This window comes from Lonchura striata, chromosome 5 (assembly GCF_050655825.1).
Source record: "Lonchura striata isolate lonStrDom1 chromosome 5, ASM5065582v1, whole genome shotgun sequence".
NCBI lineage: Eukaryota > Metazoa > Chordata > Aves > Passeriformes > Estrildidae > Lonchura > Lonchura striata.
The window spans coordinates 31,774,826-31,798,076 of NC_140707.1; the positions used below are offsets into that span (position 1 = coordinate 31,774,826).

General features: G+C 33.9%; 1 protein-coding gene across 6 annotated transcripts in view; it reads left to right on the forward strand.

Moving 5' to 3' along the window:
- Positions 1-23,251, forward strand: part of LOC144246390 (uncharacterized) — a 63,599-nt gene that overhangs the window by 35,572 nt on the left and 4,776 nt on the right. For 2 of the 6 annotated variants that reach the window (XM_085580206.1, XM_085580205.1), the window contains exon 2: positions 9,960-9,992. The exons of 1 other annotated variant lie outside the window; for it this stretch is intronic. In XM_085580206.1, the coding sequence (XP_085436332.1) occupies positions 9,960-9,992 (33 nt within the window). Of the gene's footprint in view, positions 1-9,959; positions 9,993-11,737; positions 11,806-12,660; positions 19,620-23,251 lie in introns of those variants that run through there. 3 more of the 6 variants (XR_014955570.1, XR_014955569.1, XR_014955571.1) reach the window with 3 other exon arrangements.

The following is a 23,251-nucleotide window of genomic DNA, read 5'->3' on the forward strand; positions in this document are numbered from 1 at the left end:
CTGGAGTAACCTTCCATCCTGAACATGTATTTGAGCTAGGAAAAGCCTTTCAGCACTGAAGCAGGAGAGTCTGGGCTTCACCAGAGGTTTGCTGATGTTATAAGGGGATGCACCAGAGGCATCTGACAGACATTGGTATATGCATGTACAGCAGTTTTTCAGTTTAATGCTGCAAATATCTATGTAATAGAAATTCCAAGAAATCACAATGTGGCTTAAAAATAGGAATATGGAAATACATTCATTCCTCATAAAATTAGATATGATGTGCCCAAGGCAGTGTTTCATTTGCAGGTGTTTTAATGTTCTCTGAGGATGAAATTGTTCCAAGAGATCCAAGGTGCCTTTGTCTTACCTACATCAATTCACATGTGTTCTACAGTAATATGTGGTATATGGCTATTTCTACCCTAAACTCTATCTTTGTAAATTCTTCTTTGGACACATTAATATTTAGATTACCTAAAACAAAACATTTCTATAGCTGTATCCATATCCATATATGGGAAAGATACATCCCCTTCTTAGAGCTCTGGTGTTTGATGATGTGGTTTCATGCCTCATTTCTTCTCCTTGCACTTTTAAGGGATGTAAATGGCCTAAATCAATTACAACATGAAAGAGGGTAGGTGGACAGAAGAAGAGGGCAGCACTGTGACAATCTAAGACACAAAAACCTGCTAGTACAGTGTTCTTATTTGCTGAATTATACAGATTGGAGTAACATTTTATTGTGTGTCTTTTTGGTGGTTGTCTTTCTCAGATCATCATTTCTATTTTTAATTAAACTACTGAACCGTCATCAGCTTTGGGGCAAATTAATGTCATTCAATAATATGATTATATTTTGTTACTTCCTGTAAAAGCAATTGTGTTAGCCATTTTGACATGCCAGGGTAAGAATTCACATTTCTTGTTTGTGTGTGCTACAGAGCATGATTCATCTCTTGAATATTTGCAGGTTTAAAAGTGTATTGTTCAAAAATAAGCTATTTTTTTTATATCTCTTCCATGGTCAATGGAGAGATCTCTACTGATCTTAAATACTTGAAATGAGCAGGAATTTTCAATATTCCTCAAATGCTTTGGAACTACCCATTTCACATCATCAGAAAGGGAGCCAAAGAAAACAGCTGTCATTTATCCAACTAACCTTCAGACAGAGAACATCCTTTTTTACTGTGAAAAGTTCTGGGCTTTTATTGTTTTTTTTCCTTCAGGAAAGCTAAATGTGTCGTGACCTCTATCAGCTGTTTTGGAAGTACATGTGGATAAGTCAGAGGATTGTAGTTTGTCAGTGTTAGAGATGCTGATTTTCCTATTGAGTTTATAAGCAATTTTCATTTCTGTTGTTCTAATATATTTTTTTGTTTCTCACCTGAAGAAAACAGTGTTTTGAAAATCCCCAAAACTTTCTAGTGGCTTTCTAGAAGACACCTAATCCTCCTCTGGTGTGGGTGGCGATTTAAGTATGTGTATCTCCAATAGTTATAGTGTATTCAACACCTTTTGTTAGCAGTGCAGAATTCACAAAGGCACAATGTGCAGAAATAAAGTGCTGGTGACTCCCTCTTAAACCATTCAGATAGTATGAGATAAATAATTGACTTAGCCAAATATTTGACATCACATATACAAACGAACTAGTTTATCATGACTAGTCCTGCTGTGTTTTCAGAGCAATGATTAATAATTATTTTGAAAACAATTAAATCTGAAGGCATGATTTCAGTATTCAGTGTTGACTATTCTCTCCAAACACAAAGACAAAAACTTTTTGCTTTGCTGCTTCTGAAACAAACCAGGATGTTTTTTCATGCTGGATGATGTTTGCAACTTAATTTCCTCATCTTTACTGAATCTTGGTTAGCACATGACATGAGAAAAAAATTTTCTCTTTTTTTAAAATGTTTTAGATGTGTCTCTTGTCACCATTTTACTATATTTTTGTGTTAAACCCAGTCTTTTTAAGGTGCAAAGCTCAATAAATTAAATTACTATACATGCCCAACATCAGTTATCAATAATTGAAGTCCATGTTTGTATAACTTTGTCCTTTTCTGTGAGTTGTTTTCAGTGAATATAACATGACATAAACTTTTAAAGTCAAATTAATTCTCTTCACCTTTTCTAGAATTGCAACATAATCTGTGCAAAGTCTGATTCACTAGATTTGAACAATTTTCATTTCCTTAATATCCTCTTCTTCTAGCCAAATCCTAAGAGCTTAGCCTTTGGGATCTTTGAACATTTCAGAAAATTTGGGAGTGCTGTTTTGGTAATAAATGAAAATTCATCTTCCTAAGTTAACCCAAGTTCTGAATAACCAGTGCACTTGTTATGGACTTTATATTGCCTATTTTACTTGCTAATTGACTTTGGGGTCCATTAGCACTGCTTGGCAGACCTACATAACAGTGTATTAATAGATAATACATAATATTATATTAACTGATAATAAAATAGGTGAAGTGAAACACATTTAGAACAGCTTAAGATCAGCATTTGTATGATTTTGGAAGTTTGTTATTCACACCTGTTGAATATATACTGATTTCTTTAAAGTTTTAAAAAATATATCTAAGTACCTCAAACATTTTTTCAACAAAAGTAATCAATTATTTTAATTTCAAAACAGCCTAAAAATGCAGATAAAATTATTTTAATAAAATTTTAGATACCATTAAGACAAATTAATTAGTCTTGCTAAATTTGAGTTTTTGGGCATCTCTGATAAGAGCTAAAAATAGAAGTCAAGAAACCATTTTCCTACATAATGAAATAATTAGTACTTCTGAAATAATTGTATCATAATACTGCTGCTACTGAACATCATCTGCCAAATCTTTCTTTTTTTTATGAAGCTTCAGAATGAATGGTTTTTCTCAAACAAACAAACAAAAAAGTTATTCATTCCACAGGCTATAAGAAACAGCTGTGATTAATATATCTTCTGCAGCTCCCAATAGCTGCATATAACATTCCAGGGAAAAGCAAAAAAAATCTTAATGCCTGAGGCACTGCTGCAAACAAGGTCTTTTGAGGGGATCAAGTGAGCTTAATAATAACTGAGGAAAGCTGTTTCTGGCTGGAGTGGAAGAAGTAACAATGGAGAGTGCAAAGATGAGAGAAAGAATATTACTGACTTTCTTACTGCTTTTATTCCCTTTTTGTCTGAGTTATAATCCTGAGTCTGCAACTCTTTGTATATATGTGTGTGTGATAGGGGGCATATGTGGTGGACTTTTTTCATCTTTTTAAGATCAGTAGGTTTTTATTTTGTTGTAATGCATTTTTGGCCAGCTATCATCTTGATGCACCAACTGGTAAAGGCCAAGTGTGAACTTGCTTGCCAACAGAGCTTATGTATTTCTGTCCATTTTTGTCTGCTGAAAATAATCCTTTCTGCAGCAGCCAGCAACAGCAAGAACAGAAGCCAAGAATCAGTGATCAGATCTTTCTTTCCAAATTGTATCATGTTGCACAGTTAGAACCTGGAGGGGAGGCAGATGATGTATCTCCATTTTTAAAAGGCACTGAGACTTATTTGAATTATTTTAGTTTTATTTCTGATTATTTGAAAATTTGCAAGTAGTTGTAAGGCAAACTTCCTTGTTAGGAACATGATGGCAAACAAATCACAGTTTGAACACACTGAAGTGTATGGGGTTTTTTTCCTCCCAGTAAACCACTGATATTTAGATTTAAAGCTTTGAAATATCAGCTTTGCAAAGTTAGTAAATATTCTCATCCAATAATCACAGACTAGATTGAGGTATGTCCTACCTAAATGTGAAAACATAAGATGAAGTTCTGAATTTGAATGAAGCAGTTTGAAAATATACGCTTATGAAAGAAGATATATCTAAATCCACAGAAACATTTGCACAGATTTCTGTGAATCAGGATTTCTGTATCTGGTGTCCTTAAGAAGCCATTTTGTGTCATAACACCTGTTATAGATGTTTCTTCTTAGGAAAACTCTCTTCTAAGTATGAGATGAAGAAAAAAAATATGTGTTATTTAATACTGATGACCAGAAAGTTGATAATTTTTCTCTTTAGTCTGGTAAGTGGGATTTTTTTGACTTTCAAGAAAACACGAAACAGGTTAAGTCACACACCCTTAAATCAGTTATGCTTTCGTATTGTTTAGAGTATATCCATTAGATTCTAAAACAACTTAAAGAAAAGAAAAAGTAGCAATAGAAAATGATTAATTCTTTGGTTTTGAAGCAAATTGTCCTAAGAATTGACTAGAAAATATAAAATATGAGTTTGTTTTTCTTTTTTAATCTGAGATGGTTTAGGCCAGTCTTCATCCCAGAGAAGTAAGTGATGTAAGATGAGGCTGTTTTCCATCAGATGAGGCTGTGCTGCTGGACATTCAGGATGACAAGTTTCCTGGGACTCAGAGCATGCTCATGGGAGCTGAGGCTCATAGGCAATTCAACACTCTCCTTTGAGAGTTCTTGTCCTCTTCCCAGTTTTATGTATTTTACCTAATAACAATTTAATGCAAACACATAATTGAGACTGTAGAATTTAAGCTGATCAGATGAGATTTTTACAGTTAAGTTTTATAGCTCTCCATGAAAAACCAAGCTAGATTCTAGTGCTTCCCCTGGGTCCAATTAATCTTGGTTTCCTTTTTAGCAAGTGAACAACTCCAACAAGAGAGGTGCATACAGGTTGTTTGTAATGGTCCTCTCAGGGGAGGTAGGAAATGCAGGTTCTACTCTCCTGGGCAGGAAAGAAAACAACCTAAAAATCTGTTACATCCTACACACATTTGAACAGCCAGACAGCTATAAAAAGGTCAAAAACATCACTAACAATTTCCTTCTTAAAGAATTTATGCCGAAATTGCCTAGCTTCATGATCTTGCTAATGATTACATATGAGTTTAGAACTAAGATAATTAGCCAAGTCAAAGCTACTGTAGTTAGAAGCAAGATGGAAGCATAACTCTAGGTGGTAAAGCTTAATACTTACCTTAACCAGGCATTTCAGCATTTTTATTTTATTTTTAAAATTCCATGCAGGTCTTATTATTGGCTAATCTGTATGTTTAAATCTACTGTTAATAAAAAGAAATGGTGAAATGAAGTTATAATTTAACCAGCTGCATTCATTTTAAATCAATGCACTTTAACACATTTAAATCTTCAGAAAATATTTCTGTGATAATGCTCCTTAACCTGCACGCTGTATAGATGTGGAGGCTCTAAGAAAACTATGCAGTGAAATTTTTATTCTATAAGGCAAAAAAAAAAAGAAAAAAAAGAAAAGAAAAGGTAATCAAGGTAATCTCCTCAGTCCCAACAGAGAATGCTGGAAAGCTCAATGTTGAATATTTACATGTAAATCAAAATTTGGAAACTTTTGCCCTTCTCAAAAGATTTATAAGTCTAAATGAATCATTAACACAATTCACTTATTAAGATTTATTTGCTAATAGGGAAAACTCTTCTGCAGCATTACTAACTGGAGGGCCACATATGAGTTTAGATGAATATGGGATAATAATCATTAGCGCTCGCTTATTTAGGAGTTTAAAACAACATGCATATATAAGTGACAGATACAGAAGAGCTAAAACATAAGTTATGAGCAGAAGCAGAGTACATGCAAATGCTGTAATTTTCATAAAGAGCAGATTAATACAAATATTTTAGCCGTCATTCCTCTAAAAGCAAACAAAAGTATTGCTAAACATTTGAAGAAAACAATTTTTAGATAAATTAGCTTTCCAACTAATAGATGTCATTGCTTTCTAATTTCTATTGCCAACTGTTTAGCAGCATGCTGTTTATTGCTTATCATAAATAACAATATTTTACTAATAGCTTTTTAATGAGCAATAAATAATTGCTTTATTAATACGAAGTGCTATAATTTGTTTTATTCTTGGATTCATTCCTCTGCTTCTTGCTATGCAAATATTTTTTTTTTTTAAAGTGGGTTTGAATTATTTTTAAAAATGCAAGCAATTCTGAGTTAACTACCTGATAGATATTTGCTGATGGGCTGATACTTTAAGAACATGAAGATCATGCAAGTTCTTTCAGTTTATGATTTTGCTTTATCAAATTGCTTATTTTTTTTGTTTTGTTTTGGTTTTTTTGTGTTGAATTTAGATTATATTTGCCACATTCATTTGGACAGAAATAAAAAAAGAGTGCAAAATATGTACTTATTAGGTCAATTCTCAATGGATACCTAGCTTGCATGAAAACTACCATTCCACAAAAACTATTAAGTGTATAGAGAGAAACCACAGATCAAAATCCATAAAATTCAGAGGTAATTACCTAATAGTTAAAATATCTGGGAAAAGAAATTCAAGATAAAATTACTGTTATCACAATGAAAACCACATAAAATATGTTGAGTTTATTATTTTTTTCCTTCTCCATTTTGTCCCTCTCAATTTTCAATCAATCCTCTCTCCAAAATAGGGCTCAATCACTTTGCATTTTATACATAATTCCACTAATTCTTCCTCCAGTACCTGAACACATTTAGGAAGATATCATATCCTTTAACCGCAGCTGAGATACTTGCTGAGTTAAAGCTGAGGATAAATGAAATAAATACTTCAGATTCTTGTTCATTAATAGGATTTTCTCCCTAAAGTAGAGAAGAATATTTTATCTGAGATTAAACTTAAAATTCCAGTGGTCTTAACTGGTACACAATTTTTGACTAAGCTCAATGCAGAGATAAGTCTTCCTTATGGGAATATATTTTAAGGTACACTTAAGATGTAGGTATAGAATTCTCTTCAGTTTTAAACTCTGAAAACATCATATAAGATGCACATTTGTACTATAGTTGTATTAGAATTGTCTTGTTAAATTGGTAGCTGTTCTCAGTGGTACAGGATAATGACATGCAAAATTTTGTGTGTATTCTTGTTTTCTGAGGAGATAGTGTCTCCTATGGGGCTTCATTTTCCACTATTTTTATGCTTATAGAATTCTCCTTGCGACACCAAATGCCAATTTAGGAATGAATGTAAGTCTATGATGCTAATTCTGGTTTTGTTTAGGGACTTTCTGTGGTTGTTTTCCCCCTGCTCATTTGTGAGTTTTTTGGTTGTTGTTGTTGTATAAAATAATATATTATTTTCTTCTTGTTTCTAATAGAATGCCCTTGATCTCACCCTAAATTACATTGTAGAAATTTAACCTGTTTCTTCTGCTGACTGAAATCTTCTGGTCTGTATTGACAAAAGTCTATATATTTAAAACTACCCTCTGGGGTGCACAGGAATTTGACAGATTTACTGAGTGAAAGCCCTGATTCTGCCAGCTGTTTAGTAGTTTGCTTTAGCTAAATAAAAACAAAGTCCAGTGGAGGGCCACAGAGGTGGCTAAGAGACTAAAATATCTCTCTTATGAGGAGAGACTGTGGGAGCTGGGCCTGTTTAGTCCAAAGAAGACTGAGGAGGGGATCTAATTAATGCATATAAATATCTCAAAGTCAGGTGCCAAGGGGATAGTGCATCCAGTTTTTGTGGTTTGAAAATCCCAGTGACGCAAATACTGACAAAGAGAGTATGCCATATATATCAACAGATGTCTACATTAAGAAATTTGCATGCTTCATTTCAAAACATGGCAGTATGTGAAGAAAGATGCTCAGGGCTTAAAATATCTACTCCAGTTATAAGGGAATAAGGGGATCTGCAAATCCTATCTATTTGAACTGTGTGTTCTTATATTTTAAGTAGCCTAACCTACAAAGTAAACTAGCCTAGATATTTGTATTTAAGTATATCCTATCAAACATTCTTCAGCAAAAATTCTGTTCAGCATATAAAATAAAGTGATGCAGCCCAAGAAAAATAAAGCCATCCTTAATATCCTGAAAATACTTAATGATCAGAAAAATGTTTTCTTATAATTCTTCTTCTTATTGCTCTAAGAGATGCCTTAAAAGAATGTTGCTTTAGGACATGCAATTCCATTTCTCTGTGCACTCCCAGCATGGCTTTGTGATTGCTGAGGTACTGTCACAGATGGGCAAAATGCCAGACTGCAGTGCAGGGAGCACAGGAAACAATGTGAGGCCAAGTATTCAGACTTATAAAGTTCAGGGTATTTACTGAATCAACACCCTCTTTATAGTGTCTCTAACCATAAAATAAATAGCACCTGGAGGGGAACAGAACATAAGTGAATTTATCAATGTTTACCCTGGTGTCAAGAAAGTGGTGCTTTATTTATTTAAATTTTCACACAATCTCTTTTCCAATTATTTAGTTTAGATTGCTGGTGTCAATGAGTAAAATATGAGAAACCGGAGCACTATTATGTCGTTATCAGATTAATTCAGATGTTTAATGATAAATATTCAATTATATTACATCTTCACTTCCCCCTCTTCTAATTTAATCTTGCCTCTAAGAGGAGATAAAGTAAAGTTTATTGGCATCTCACTTCTGAGACTACTCTGCAAATATAATTTCTCTCAATACAGAGTGAAATTAGATCACCCACATGGCTTTACTGAGTATTTGATTGAGATAATTTGATTTTAAATTGTTACTTTTAATGTAGAATACCTTTTTTCTATTAAAATTGTATTATTAATAAATTATAGTATGCAAACAGAATAATGGAAACAATTACTGGATCTTCTATGTGAAAGTGTATAATTTCAACACCTGGCATGCAGAATTCAGACCACCTTTTCTAAAATCTTTTCTGTGGCTTTTTCAGGCATTCCAAAAAAGAGTTCTTTAACTGAGATTCCATACATTCCATATATATTATCATGTTTGTTCAACAAAAACTGTATTAAAATTCCAAGCATGCAAGATTCTTTAATCATCAGCTCAAACCTTCCTAATTAGAATATTCTAATTAAAATAATTAGTCTCTCTCCCAAAGGGCTAGCACATTGATCTGTATTACTTCTATATAAAACCGTGAACTAATGCCCTTTCCAAGATGAAGACCTATCAATAATAAAGGACCAAGAATTAAATGCTGATTAAAGAGGGTTCTAGTTCTGCATGTAATTTTATTAGCAGGTGTTTGTATTAATAATGTTCTGCTGTTATTTTATCTTTCATACCCACAATCTGCTCTGTGTCTGTATCTACCTAATGGTTCATGACGTGTCTGCTTTATTTGGTGCACAGAATTGTGTCATAATGTGGATATCTCTCATTTTCTTTCTCCTCCTCCTCTTTCTGCTCAAACAAAAACCCACTAGTCTGAGGGAGAATTTCCAAAATGGAAAGTGTCAGGAGAAAATTTCAGACTGGACAATTATTGTTTAGGAACTGAAAACTATACAGCTAATGGTAGGCAAATTTAATTAAAGACAGAGCTTGCCCTTCAGCATTTGTGTACTGTGGGCTGAGCCACCATCTGTGGAAGGTTGCATTTCAACTCACTGCACATATATTAAATCAAGAAATAATGAATAAAACAGCTGTAATATTGGGGTGTTGGGTTTCTCTCTGCCTCTACAAAAGTAATTGGACATGAAAATGTTCCAGGGAAAAAAAAAAAATTAGGTGAATATTCAAACCTGCTCAGCTCTGCTCATTGTTTTTACAGCATCTGAACATTAGAGAATGCTGATTTATGCAGGTTTAACATCCTTCTAACAGCATATTTATAAATGTCTTTATCTAAATGTCAACATCAATTTCAGTGGAGTATTATTTTGATTTTAAGTCTTGATCCTGGGAGTCTGGTATCTTGTGTCTATTTTTGTTTTTTTGCAGACTTGCTTCCTGGTTTGCACTCACTCTTTTAAACAAAATATTTAGAAACTTCATATATATTCCTAAATTCAAGGATAAGCAACTCACTGTAGAGTTTTCAAAAAAACTTACAGACCTGAATCTTCTTTAATGAACCTGGAAAATATTCTACAATATCAAGAGTCAACACTTAAAAAGGGAAAAGTGTAAATTTTCCTTTCTATATTTTCCAGGTTATCACAGGACGCTCCACTTTATTACGGAAGGTAAAAAAATGCTTTTGTTTTTCTTGATAAATAGCTTGTTTTCCAGTCTCTTTTTTCTGATTATCAGTATATCTGAAGCAGATGTGTTTTTTCCAACTTAAAATTATTTTAAAACAAAATGTTTTTATGCTATAAATACACCCTTTTCTTAAATTCAATAAAGTAGTATTGCAAACAATAATTTTTATCAGTAAGAGCAGCCAGTACAATAGTACTCCACTACAATAAAGCAACCATTATGGAATTTGTCTTTAAAATCTAAATAATAATTCATCTGTTTGAAAAGGAACACTGCCACCCTCTGTGCACACATTAGCTAAAGAATCTGAGATGAAAAAATCCAGTGTATCTTTCCCAACACAATCAGAAACACACAGGAGAGGAAGAGCAGCAGAATGAAAGCAACTCAGGTCAGAGAAAGAGTGAATATAAAGAAAATTTGGGAAAATATTAAACAGGGTTTTTTTTTACAGCTAATTCCACCAAAAGCAAGAAAAATTTATCTTCTGCCTTTCATTCTGAAGTTACTCTGCTTGTCCTTGTCTAATGCTGGAAATATTGTAATGTAGGTATTCCTTGCAAAATTATGCAGAAATTTCCATGTTAAATCATCAAGAGAATTCAACAGAGAAATTCAGATTCTGCTCACTTACAGCTACAGGTGGTGAGATTCTTTTCAGGGCCAAGGATTCATCAGTGTTTAAACTGATATGGTAGCAGCTGAAACAAATTTCTTCAACTTTACTGAATTCTATTTTTTCAAATAACATCACTCTACTGTTCCTTGTGTTGAGACAGTAGGAAAGCATCCTGAGTGTTTTTGAAATTAATGCAAGTTGCAGGCTGTGCAGAGGGACTGTCATGCATGTGATATCTGGGTAACTAGTGAATTACTATCTTAAATGCACTGAGTCCAATTATATGTTTCTGACTGGAAGTGAACAAAAAGAATTCATATTTTTAAACTCTGTGACAAAGTATTAACAAGCCTCTGAAGCATTTAGGAACCAAAACTTCAATTGACATGGTTAATACCTGTATTGTTCTTTGAATATTTTTATCTATACAATTTAGAAGGAAAATAGAAGTTATAGATAATAGTTACCTTAGACATCTTGTCATGCTCATAAACAGCCACTTGTTCACTGATGTCCCAGAATCAGTATTATGCTGTGAATATCTAGTAAGAAGCATCTTTAGAAATTCCTTTATGCTTTAATACAGAGTTTGGCAGTAGCCTTGCAGAAGGAAGAAAAAATCAGAATACCTTACATAAGAGCAAACATACAAACAAAAAAATAAAATATTACATGTAGGAAATGTAGGAATATTTTCATATGAAGGACATTATTAAAGTCAAAACTGAAGGATGATTAGAACAGTAATTACACTTTCTATACCCTTGAATGGGGAAAAACCCAAATTCATAGGATCAATATTTTCTGCAAATTAATTTTAAACATTTCTTTAACAATTTCTTTTATGCACTGGTTTGATATGTCTAGACTTTACTTTTAGAGTTATATGGTGGTAAGATTTAATTTAGAAGCAAAAGTTGTTTTGAAATGAAAGCTTGACAGAGTTGATTCTGTGAGAAAAACACACTATACTCATGGAGATTTTTCTTAGTAAAAGTTGAATGTTATTCTTATTAGAATTTAAAAATTGTTAAAATCAAAGCTTGATAGAGCAAAATTAGGTTTTATTAAGTATCTTATGGAACAAAATGTTTCTTCCCTTTCAAGACAGAGCTGTTAAAGAAACCTCTTGTGGACCTTTAAGACAGTTTTTCATTGAGTACACCTAGAAAAAGGTATGCTAAATTGAATTCTTGTCTCATGTGAAAATAGAACTTCTCAAATGGGAATAAATCTATGTGGTACATGGCATTTTACAGGACTGAGCTGAAATCCCCTGCCATTATGAGAACAAGGCTTTCACAGAACCACTTTTGCTTCAGACAGTCCAATTTTGCAAAATTTCAAAAAATACACAGATAACAGAAGAGCAATAGTGTAACTTGTAGAAGCAAAAAATCTAGGGCAAATATGCCTTCACTGAGATTAAAGGTGGCATTTATGATTGTCTCTGGGGTTATGCTGCACAGAAATCTGTGTATTCACAGCTAGAGTTCTCTTCTGTCAGGGGTGCAGGCAGTGTTCTCTTACATCTTCCCAGCTGGAAACTTCTTCCAGGAAGAAGGAGATGAACAGAAGGAGTAAATGACTGACTGTGTGCACAGTGCCACACTCAGAGCTTGGGATTCTGTGACCTGGGACACACCTTAGATGGACCAGACATGTTGACATTGGATGGACCGTGCCCAAATGCGTGGAGCAAAGTTGTTCTAGGTTGCAACCTGGCTGGGTTTCTTAGCAGGACTTTAGATTTGGTGAGGGAAGAGGATGTTGTTCTGAGTGCCAGAGGAATCAACAGGGAAGTACCTGTCAGTTGTCCCAAAGGAGTTAAGAGAGGGCTCCCCCACCCCGAGGTGAAGAGGTGGATTTCCCACCTGAAGTGCCTCTGCACCTGGGCATGCAGAGGGTGGAGTCCCTGCCCTGGGGGGCTCAGGGAGGTGTCAGCTGGGTCTCACAGGTCTCTTCCAACCCACACCATAATCCTAATCACACCATTGTAAATCTGTCTATTTATATCCCTGTTTGTGCAGGATTTTTCTGCTGGAGTATGACAAATATTAGAAGATCCTCAACCCACAGTTCTGCCATTGGAAAGTTGTAGTGCATTAATAACTGAATTCTGTCTAGCGGCGACACTGCTGTCATTACACAGGGACATTTTGACTCATGGTTGTCCACAAATTGGCATCTATTCTAGCAGCACATGTTCCCCAGTGTGGTAGCTCATCTCCCCTGTCTGTGTGCTGTCAGTTTATCACCACTTCAGCTTGGTGAAGGCTACAAAACACATGGCTAGATGCCCTTTCTGCATCTGGGAGCAATACTATATAGCAATAATTCTGTTAATAGAACCTACTTTCTATTAATTTGTTTTCATTTTTAACATGTGTAACTATATTAAAAAATGACAGCAATAAAAGAGGAAGAAGAATAATTTAATATGGGTAAAAGTGCAGCTTAGTCAGAAATTAAAACCATCATATTGAAATCACAGGTGGATAAAAGCAGTGCTTATTGCTTCCTTTATTCTAGTTTAAATAATTTATCAGCTCTGTACCCTATTTATTGATTCTCTGAGCATGTAGAAGGAGGAGGAATTGAAAATATTTGATGCACTTTCTTCCATTTTTATCAAATTCATGATATGTAATTGATTCATTATTTCAAATACTGGAAGCAAATAATGTTTGCTCCTTCTCCCTGATGGAAACACTGCAGAGTACATCAATACAATTCTTTAGGAAACCTGACATTTTTCAGAAGAAAACTAATTCTTCAGATAAGACATGGAATTTGTACCATCCTTTAGCCTAGACTGAATCTTCAGGAGCATGGCGATTATGTTCTGCCACAATAGGCATGCTATTGCAATTCCAAGTCAGAGTTTTTTTATACTGCAAAATAGAAGTATTATATCTTTATTCTTCCCTTGAATTAGCTCATTATTATTTGCTAGACCTGCAAATACCCTAATGGGGGAAAAAGTATGAAAAAAACAAAAATCCACAAAAATTGTTCCCATATTTCTTATCTCTTCTGATCTTTATAGGCTATGTAATTTTCTTTTAGCTTTTCCTAAGAGTAAGTTCATCATACTCTTCTCTAAGAGAGGACATGCCTAAGATAGTGTTGCACAGGAGATGAGATGGATCTTATTATTCTCTATTTCCTCAGCAGTGTCTTAAAGAGAATCACAGCCAATTTATCAGGTTGCTGTTTGCAAGAATTGGACTTTAACCTAACTACCTTCTTCAAAATTATGTTTGGATTTTTATAAGGTCTCTGTTTATGTTTAAGCATCTTGTCTGTCTGTCTTATTAAACATAAACCTTCTGCTGCCACAAAACTGCATGCTTTTGTTTTGAAACGCAGCAGTGAAATAAGAATTCCCATGCAAACAAAGAAAAAAATCCAGATTAAGGGAGAAATGGAAAAAATTACATATTAGTTTGGTGTCTTTACAAGATTTGAACATTGCTATAACAGAAAAAAAAATTCTTATTTTATTCACTGTTACTAAAATAAAAGTTTTCAGGTGGGAACCAAATCCTTGGATATTATCTATCAATTGCATTGATTACAAAGGAAGTACTCTGACTTACAGTGGCTGGAGGTATCGTCCCGATGATTTCAACAGAAATGGGATAGATCCCTCATTATTGCCACCGAGTAGCAATTTTTCTGTTTGTGACACAGTTTCCCAATCTAAAAGAATAATAATGCTGGCCACCTTACAGATACAGGGAGAAGAGTCCTAGTTCTCTTTTGCAGAACTTCTAGCAGCCTTGAGTGTATTATGCATGTATTGCCATCACCATAACAACAGAAACAAATGAAGGTAGGTAGCAACATGGAGCTCTTCTGTCTGAAGGAAACACAAAGCACATTTCAGAGGATAAAGCCTTGGCAGGCAAAAAAAAAAAAAAAAAAATTCTATGTCTACTCAGAGCTCACTTGAACCAACAGCAGACTCAGTTATTAGCTGAGACAAGTTTTCACTTGGAAGAACTGAAGAGGAAAAGTGGCTTATTTTTAAGCCACTTTATTGGTCCCCCAATACTGCAAATTGCAGCACTGTGCATGGAGTGCCAATTTAGCTTCAAAGAAACCAGGTATCACATCAAAAGCACTGTAGTCATAGCAGCACAGCAATTGGCACAGAAAAAATAAAATCCTAGTAAGTAGCTTATTTCAAGGTAAGAAGAGCACAAGGAGTCTTTTTGTGCTGCTGTGCTGTACACTAAGGAGATGCCCCTTGGTTTGGGTCAATACCATAACTGAGAGTGTTTTCTGTTGTACTGGGTGTCTGGAGGGGGATGGAGACAGTAACCTTTTTGTGACACCTTCTCATTCCCTTCACATACTTGAACATGCTTTGTATAAGAAAAAGTTGTGTTTCGGGTATTTGCATTTTAAGAAGTAATATTTCACTTCCTGGAACATTCTGGTACAGAGAGAATATTTTCTTTTCTTAAAATCCATTTCCTCTAGTATTTGTTATTCTGTAGTTTTACTGTTTAAGAATCCTGACAGTTCTAACTCAGATTTTCCATCAATAAACACCAAATAACCTGTGTTGGAAGTAATTATATAAGCTTTTTCTCACCCCTAGGTTCTTCTGAAATAAAATCTTTCAGATAGCCTCTCAGGGCAGATTTGTTTCTTTTATCTCTAAACAGTGCCAAGCAGCTGGGGCACGGAGCTAAGTATAAGCACATTTCTTATTGCATTGTCAAAAAAATGTATAAAACTTAGACATTCACACATCATAGATAGAAATAAATATGTGCTATTTTGATGTCCCCACTCAAGTATATAAAGTATACTTAAGTCTATAAAGATTTTCTCCAGCTACACTGACATATAAGGCCCATACACAAGATTTGGATGCTGTAGAATACTATAGATCTATTGACTCCCCTTGAGAAGTTACGCAAAAAAAAGTTCATTCAGGTAGCAATATTTTTGCTGCTATTTTATAGATTAGAAGTATTTCTTTATTTTTTTCAACTAGTTCCATCATTTCAAATATAGATTTCATTACAAGAAATAATAAATTTAAACTATGGAAAACTTTTCTGAAATATCCTTTTATCCTGTCAAATGTCAATAACGAAAATAAATTGGTATGGCCTTAATTCCATTGAGGTTGAACTAAGCCAGTAGTACACCATCACTAAAGACTCGAATTATACATCAGATGATTTAAACAAACAAATGGCAAGTCCAGCTCTAATTTTATCATTTATTAAAAAAATCCAGAACCCAAAACCCCCACAAAACCAAAACAAACAAAAAAATTATATCTTTTTTTTATTCTGCTTTCTCATTTTCAAGGAGAAACAAAGAAACCCCAGATAAAAACTACTACATCTATTGGTTCTCAGAGATTTCAACATCAGTATAAGAGTTACAGATTTAACAGTATAGTGCATGTAGGCTGAACAGAATAGTAAATCTTAACTTTAATTTTTATCTTCCCTCTCCTACATTTTTTTATCATATACTTCATATAGCTGATAAAAAGGTTGAGAGAGAAACCACAGCTATGTCTTTTTAATAGGGGCACTCCATTTTTATTCAATTTATATGAAATGAGAAGTAAAATCTTCATGTCACTCAAATAATTTCCCTAGCCAAACTACATGCTCATAAATGTCAATCTTCCTGACAAAATTTTTAAAGCACCTTTTCATTTTGTTTAATATAATTTGTATTTTATGGAGCCTTACAACTATAAAAAGTACAGGCAGTTTTTATTATTGAATCTCAGTGATTTTTTAAGTTAATGAATTCTTACAGCAGTAACCTCTTTACAAGACTGGAATTTTTCCTCAGTGTCAGTATGTGTTTCTTTTCTTCTTGCTTATATAGTGAATTTTCTACAAATAATATTCAAGGAGATTTTCTTGTTTATTAAAATAAATTGGCACATGACTGTTAATTTCTTTGAATAAGGATGTAACTGTAAAATTTTTCAGGTGACAACATTTTGAGCAGCACAAACCTTCTAAATTATTTCTTCATTAATAACTAAGAAAGAGGAAATGGTGTTCAGGTCGGTTAGATTTGACATTATCAACTTGCTGACCGATTTTGAATGGCATTTACAATGTGTTCTAGGAAACCTTTCATCACTTGAGTATTTTTTACTCAAAACTTGCTGTATTAAAATTACCCCTCTTATGAACTGGATTGCAACTGGCCCAAGGGCTTTTGGGAAACAAACAGGATCCATTGCATGAGTTGAACTAGCTGGATCTTTGGGTCATAGAGAAGATTGTATGGCTTCTGTACCTTATTTGTCCCTCAGGTGTTAAAGATGTAAGAAGAATGAGGAGAGATGGATCTATTAATTCTAACAGCCAAATCACTGATATTAGTTGTAGTTTAAAATTTATTGTTAATTTTTTGTGTGGCCGAGTGTTCAAGAGGAAATTAGTTCCTAGCTTAAGATTTGAGAATCATGCCCCAAGTTGCTGAATCTCAGCTATTTGCATCGAGAGAAGGTGTGGAATTAGTTATCAAATAAATACATTTAAAACATTTTGAAAAACAAAAATGAGAGATGATTCCGTTATCTTGGGTAGACACAAATGCAATTCTCTTCACTGCTTCACTTTCTTTTTTTAGCTGCAATATTTGTGTGGGCCATAACATTTTTAAACACCTGGCAAATCACAGTTAATGATTACAGTATGCTACATACCCATAATTCAGCTCAAAATATTACCAATACATCTTGCCCTGTGTGGGCTTTCACCTGCCATGAAGGTTAGTGCTTGGTCCATATTAATGGATAAGTAATTTTAAGTAATTTTTTAAATGGAAAAGGAATGTCACCCAAAAGGGAAAGGTTCAGGGTGCAAGGAAATCTAGGTCAGTCCAATGAATAGGGTGAATTTAAGTGTTAGATTTATCTCTGTGCTGGTATTGTTGTGAGACAAAGGAGAAATGCATTTGCTGCACAGGATAATTTAGCAATACAACATAAGGTTATTGGTGATGAGCACCTCACAATGCAAGTCTCCTTCTCAGCCCATGATGGCTGCAGCAAGGACTTTAAACTGGGACAATTGGGTCATAGAACTCCAATTATCTCATGGCTCTCATTTATCTCAGTATGGATTTTCCTCCACATGAACTTCAAGTCTTATTCTAAAATGTGTGATATCTGCATAGTTTGATTGGACCCTACAGATCTTGAGAACACAAGTGTTTTTTTCAGAACTAATCTCTAAATTACTACACAGAAAGATAATGTTGTCACTCTGAAAAGGGAGAGATATTTGATTTAGGAGTAGGACCTTTAAGAAAAGGGGGGTTTTATGAGTCAGATATTTCAGAACATGGAGTAAGTAATTTCTTACTTGATTTAACAATCAGTTCTGAGTTCATTGATTACTCATTTCATTTTGGTGTGTTTTAATTATATTTTATGTAGTATAATACTAGTTTGAATAGACAAAGAGTCTATTTTCCCTTTATCTTTCTTAGGAATTTGGATTCAGCCATTCCAACTTTACCCAGTTCAGTAGGCCTTTGTTCATAGGCAATGTGGAAATATGGCTTGGAATAAGGTCTGACCTTCAAATGAAGCCAATCAAAATACTTTGAGACATGAGTGAGAGTAAATTCTTGTCATTGTGCTTCTTCATGGTTGGTTCTTTAGGTCCATGCATGGTGAGTTTGTGGCAAGTAAACATAGTGGACATTATTCTGCATTAAAAGGGCTGCTGGATTTTACTGTCCTCTCTGCTAAATAATCATGGGTAAGTCATGACTGCTAACTGAGTTCTTAATTATGAGTTCTTGCTTTAAACAAGAAATTAGGTGCATTGGGTGCTTGAAACAAAGAGGATATTAAATTAAGAGTTATGTAATCTTTAGTAGAAAAGATACTTCTTCAGTCAGACATAAAAGTGCTTAAGCCAGCTCAGTGCCTCCTTGAAAGGCTTAAAGATCCCTGTGAAGCATTTCTGATTGTGTGCGTGACCAGCATAGTTTAGTTTTAAGGTTCCAGGCTGTAGGGAAAACACCCCCGTGTTTCCTGTGCAATATCAGAATGGGAATTTTAGATATTTAGAGTGCGGTCTTCTGGTGGTTTGCTGTTGGCTAGATGTCAGGTTCCCACAAAAGCCACTCTGTCCCTTCCCTCTTGAGATGCACAGGGGAGGGAAAATATATGCTCTAAAAACCAAAAAAGTAGGAATGTTGTAGGGAAAAGCATAATAATGTTAATAATATTATCATCTATTCTATATATGCTGCAGAAGTGCTACTCCTATGTATGTAGGAATATTATTTCTCTTATTCCTAATAATATGTATCTAAATAACACGTCAAGAGCTGACTTTTGAATGGAAACTATTTCCTATTTAGAAGTACTTCAAAAGCAATTAAATTCCAGTAGCCATAGCTTTTCTCAGTGTGTCTACACACAGATTGATAAAAGCCTAGAAAACAGGGAAAGTCATATTTTACTTTTGAAAGACAAAGCAGTTTTAAACAGACACACTGAAAAAGTATGAATCAGATTCTCAGGTTTTCAGAGTGCACACTTTGTGCTTTCAGATACTCTGCCTGAGTGGTGAGGTTGCAATCATGCTTTCATGTGAAAAGTGGCATCACAGCTGAAGCAACTGCGAAAGCTCTGTGCAGGTGTTCCCTTTTCAAATCTAGAGTAACCACAAAATCTGGTGTTAAAATATTAAAATCTACAGAAGAATTTGAAATGTGAAAGAGAGCCTGAATCTGGTCTTCAAGAAGTTGGGCACTATTCAGGTTGCTGAAGATATAATGGTTTGGTGGATTACAGAAAACAAAATGAGACACCTGGGTTTAAATAGATCCCAGACAGTGTGATTTTGGGCTGGAGATCATGAGGGTTATGCATAATTCAAAGATACAGTTAAAGGAATTCCTGAGTTTCTAGCACTGTCCACAGTATCACCCAAAGATATATATATTTTATATATATTTATAATATTTTATATTACAATTATATATATATTATATACTATTTATTATATATAATTATAAATTATAAATGATATAATATATATTATTTCTATATATATCAATTAATATATTATATCTATATATATTAAATTATATATCTGTACCTGGACAGGGACTTTGAGAATCTGAATGCTTTTAATGTTTTTGTTACATTAAAAATAAACATCCTTAACAATGAAGACAAAAAAGCAGAACTCTAAATTAAAATCAGGTTTTGCTTTACCTATAAAATAGCTTTAAGATTTGACTATCAGTTTTTGCTTCATTTAAAGGATTACATTTGTATTGAAATTCACACAAAATTACATATATATATATGTGCATATATATAGATATATTTCTGCACAAAACAAGCTGAACCAATTAATTGACTAAATTTGCAACATGGCAAGTTATCAGGAAAAAAGAAAAAGCAGAAAAAGAAAGAAAAAAGTTGCAGCAGACGTAGTGGAGACTGTATTTTGACATTCATAGACATTATTTGTGTTTGAGTTTGAAATCCATCCTGCAATTCTACCAACATAGTGCTTGTGTTCAAACAAAACTTAGAGATGCCAAGGCCATACTGCTTGTGTACTGCATTTATACAAGAAAGGACTGAACCTAACATCTGAATAATCCAGGTTATGTCCAGCACAGCAGCTGGTGCTTCACTGTGTAACATGTTTGCTGTCATGACATGGGTTTTTAGCTGCACCTTGTCTTCCTGTGTGTTACATTTTGTGATTAGTTAGATCTACAACTATAGACATAAAAACCTTAGAGATCCTTTATGGACATGATTTCAAAATCTGGCTATATTGCAATGAATCCTTATCTAATTTTGAAAAATTCTTAATGACCACTGTCCCAACTCTTTATTGTCACTTGCCAAAAGAAATTTTAAACTGATTTAAAACATTATTTTAAAATTTTAAATCTCAAAAACTCTTGAGACTTTAAACTACACAGATTTTGCCACAAAACATTGTGCCTCTGGCACTGTTTGATATTAGCATGAAGGAGAAATTTGACAAGTTACTCATGCAAAATTTCTAGTTGAATAAATATTCAATAATACTAATAATAAGGAGTCAAATCTTAATTTGAAAAATATTCCTGTACTGTCTTTGTTTTTTTTTTTTTTTCCTTCATGAAGTGATGAAATAGTGAAAGAATAAATAATTTTTGGGAAGTGTTTGCTCCGTTTTTCGGTTTGGGGTATTTTCCACACTCTGGAAGTTGCTAGCACAAGTAGTTTTGCTGCTCTCTATAAAAATTGTTTCTTCTCACTTCACAAAACAGAACACAGTGCTATTGAGAAAACAGATTTTACAAGATCACAGATTGCTATTTTACACATTCATATTAAACTTCAGAAAAACAAGTGACTTGTAAGCAATACAGTACACCTCCCTTACCTTGTTCTCTACATTTTTTCAATGAACATATGAAGATTTCCTTGTGCAGGGAAAATTTAAGAAGAAAAATCCTAATTAAACTACTTCAACAAGTGGTCACATTAAAAAAAAAATAGCATAGAATCATTAGCTTCCATAACTTTTCCACCATTGTTTTAGATAAATTGGCTAATCTTTATTTTCAATTACCTTGGTGGCAGTAAAGAGAAGAGCCTGACCAGCGTGAATCTAAGTACTGTCATTTTTGGTAAGGTTAATGTAGAGCAGAGTTGTCATTTATTTTGAAGAATATGTATTGCTATCTGAATTTGCTAGTAAATGTTATTTATTTATTGCTTTTCATCAGTAAAATTTTATTAACTGAGATTGCCATAAAAATGTATTATAGGAGATAGAGGGTTTTTCATTAAAAATTACAACTATTACTGTATTTTCTTTTCTGCTTCTTCTTTACCAGCCCAAACTTGTCTCAGTGATGTCAGAGCACATTCAGAATTGTCTGAAATAAGACCTGACAGCAGTTTTCACCATCATGAAGTGTTTCCATGATAGAATATATATCTGGCGGATATCTAAAGGGATCAAAATTCTAAAGTAAATTGTGAAATGCCAATACCAGTTTCTGAACACGCACTAAGGAAATCCTCTAGAAATTGTAGTGTCAAATTAATTCCAGTACCTAAGCAAATCTGGTATTTGTATCACTGGAAACATCAATTTGCTTTAGGGGAGATGTTGTCTTCAGTAAAACAGACTGAGGAAATAATCAGTGTATTGTGTCCATGGAACTTGCAAAAGTGATGTCTGTTTCCTCTGTCACAAGTCAGTACATTTCCCATAGGGTTATAGTTAATAGGGTGAATGTCTGTAAACGAGATTTAGTCTGAGCTTAAGTATTTGCTACAAATACTTCCAAATACAAATACTTCAAAAAGTATTTTATACAGAAGCCGTAATTTTTGCCATCACTACCACTGATCACGATCAGTTGAAAACCTGCTACATCCTATAAACTGAAATGGAGCCATGTCTGTACCTGGATAGGGGACTTCGAGCTGCCACCTTCCCATTACAGCTTCTGAATACCACTGACTGGGAATATGACAGTCTTTTCTTCGGCTTGCCAGTGAATGTTTGGATAAAGTCCAAAATATACCTGGAATTGCAGATTTGTTGGATGAGACAAAGAGGGCTTTTTAGAAAATTTTACTCTGCTTTTCTTTACAGCATAGACATTTAAAACCTATTTTTCTGGCTAAGTGCTTACTAATATCTCTTTTGTTCCTTTAGAATCTCTACCAGAATTGTCAGTAGTTAGTAGTACAGTAAAGGTGCTATTCTTTCTGTGGTTCTAAACACTTGACTAATTCCTGACTTCCTGCTGTAATAAAAGCTGCATTCCAACTTGAAATGGCTGTTTAACACTAATGGTTTGAGTTATACCTAATATAGATTTGCACACAAAGTGTTTTGGGCAAATATCATAGCTGGTTATGATTCAATTTCATATATTAATAAATATTGAACATGCATCGTACTTATATTCATTCATATTTGCAATGAACTGCCAATGAAAAAAGCTTAAGGAAAAATACACTTCAGAGATTAAACAATGATATATAACAAATACTACTTAAGAAGGTAATAAGTTCAATTCAATTATATAGCTGTTTTAAAACCAGACTGTTGTTTTGTGATCTGCATGAAATGAATGTCGTGTTTTCATAGTTTGGTGCCTACACCCCAGCAGAATACCAGAGTTCAGTAATTAGGCTTTACTTTTGGCAGGCCCAGATGATATCTTAGCTTTGCTTCTAAATAACTGCCCTGTTTTCTAGACATTCATAGTAAATTCCCCCAGAACCAAGAAGAATTTTTTTGAAACTTCAATTTGCAGTGATGTCATTTTGTAGATGTTGAGTTAGTGAATGAACTGTTGAATTCCTGAGAAAAACATCCATCAGACGTTGCATTGGCTCTAAATGTATAAAGGACTTTAAAAATTTCACTACTGAATAGATTGGGTTTCATAAACTTTTTTTCCTTTAACCTTTATCAATTTAAACAATGGCAATTGCAACTAAATACTTATTTGCCCTTGGTACCAAAGTTCTATCTGTAATCCTGCTCAAAATCTCTGATGTGATACATTTGACATTTTCCCATGGCTCTCATCAAGTTCAAAACTTGTTCCAAACCT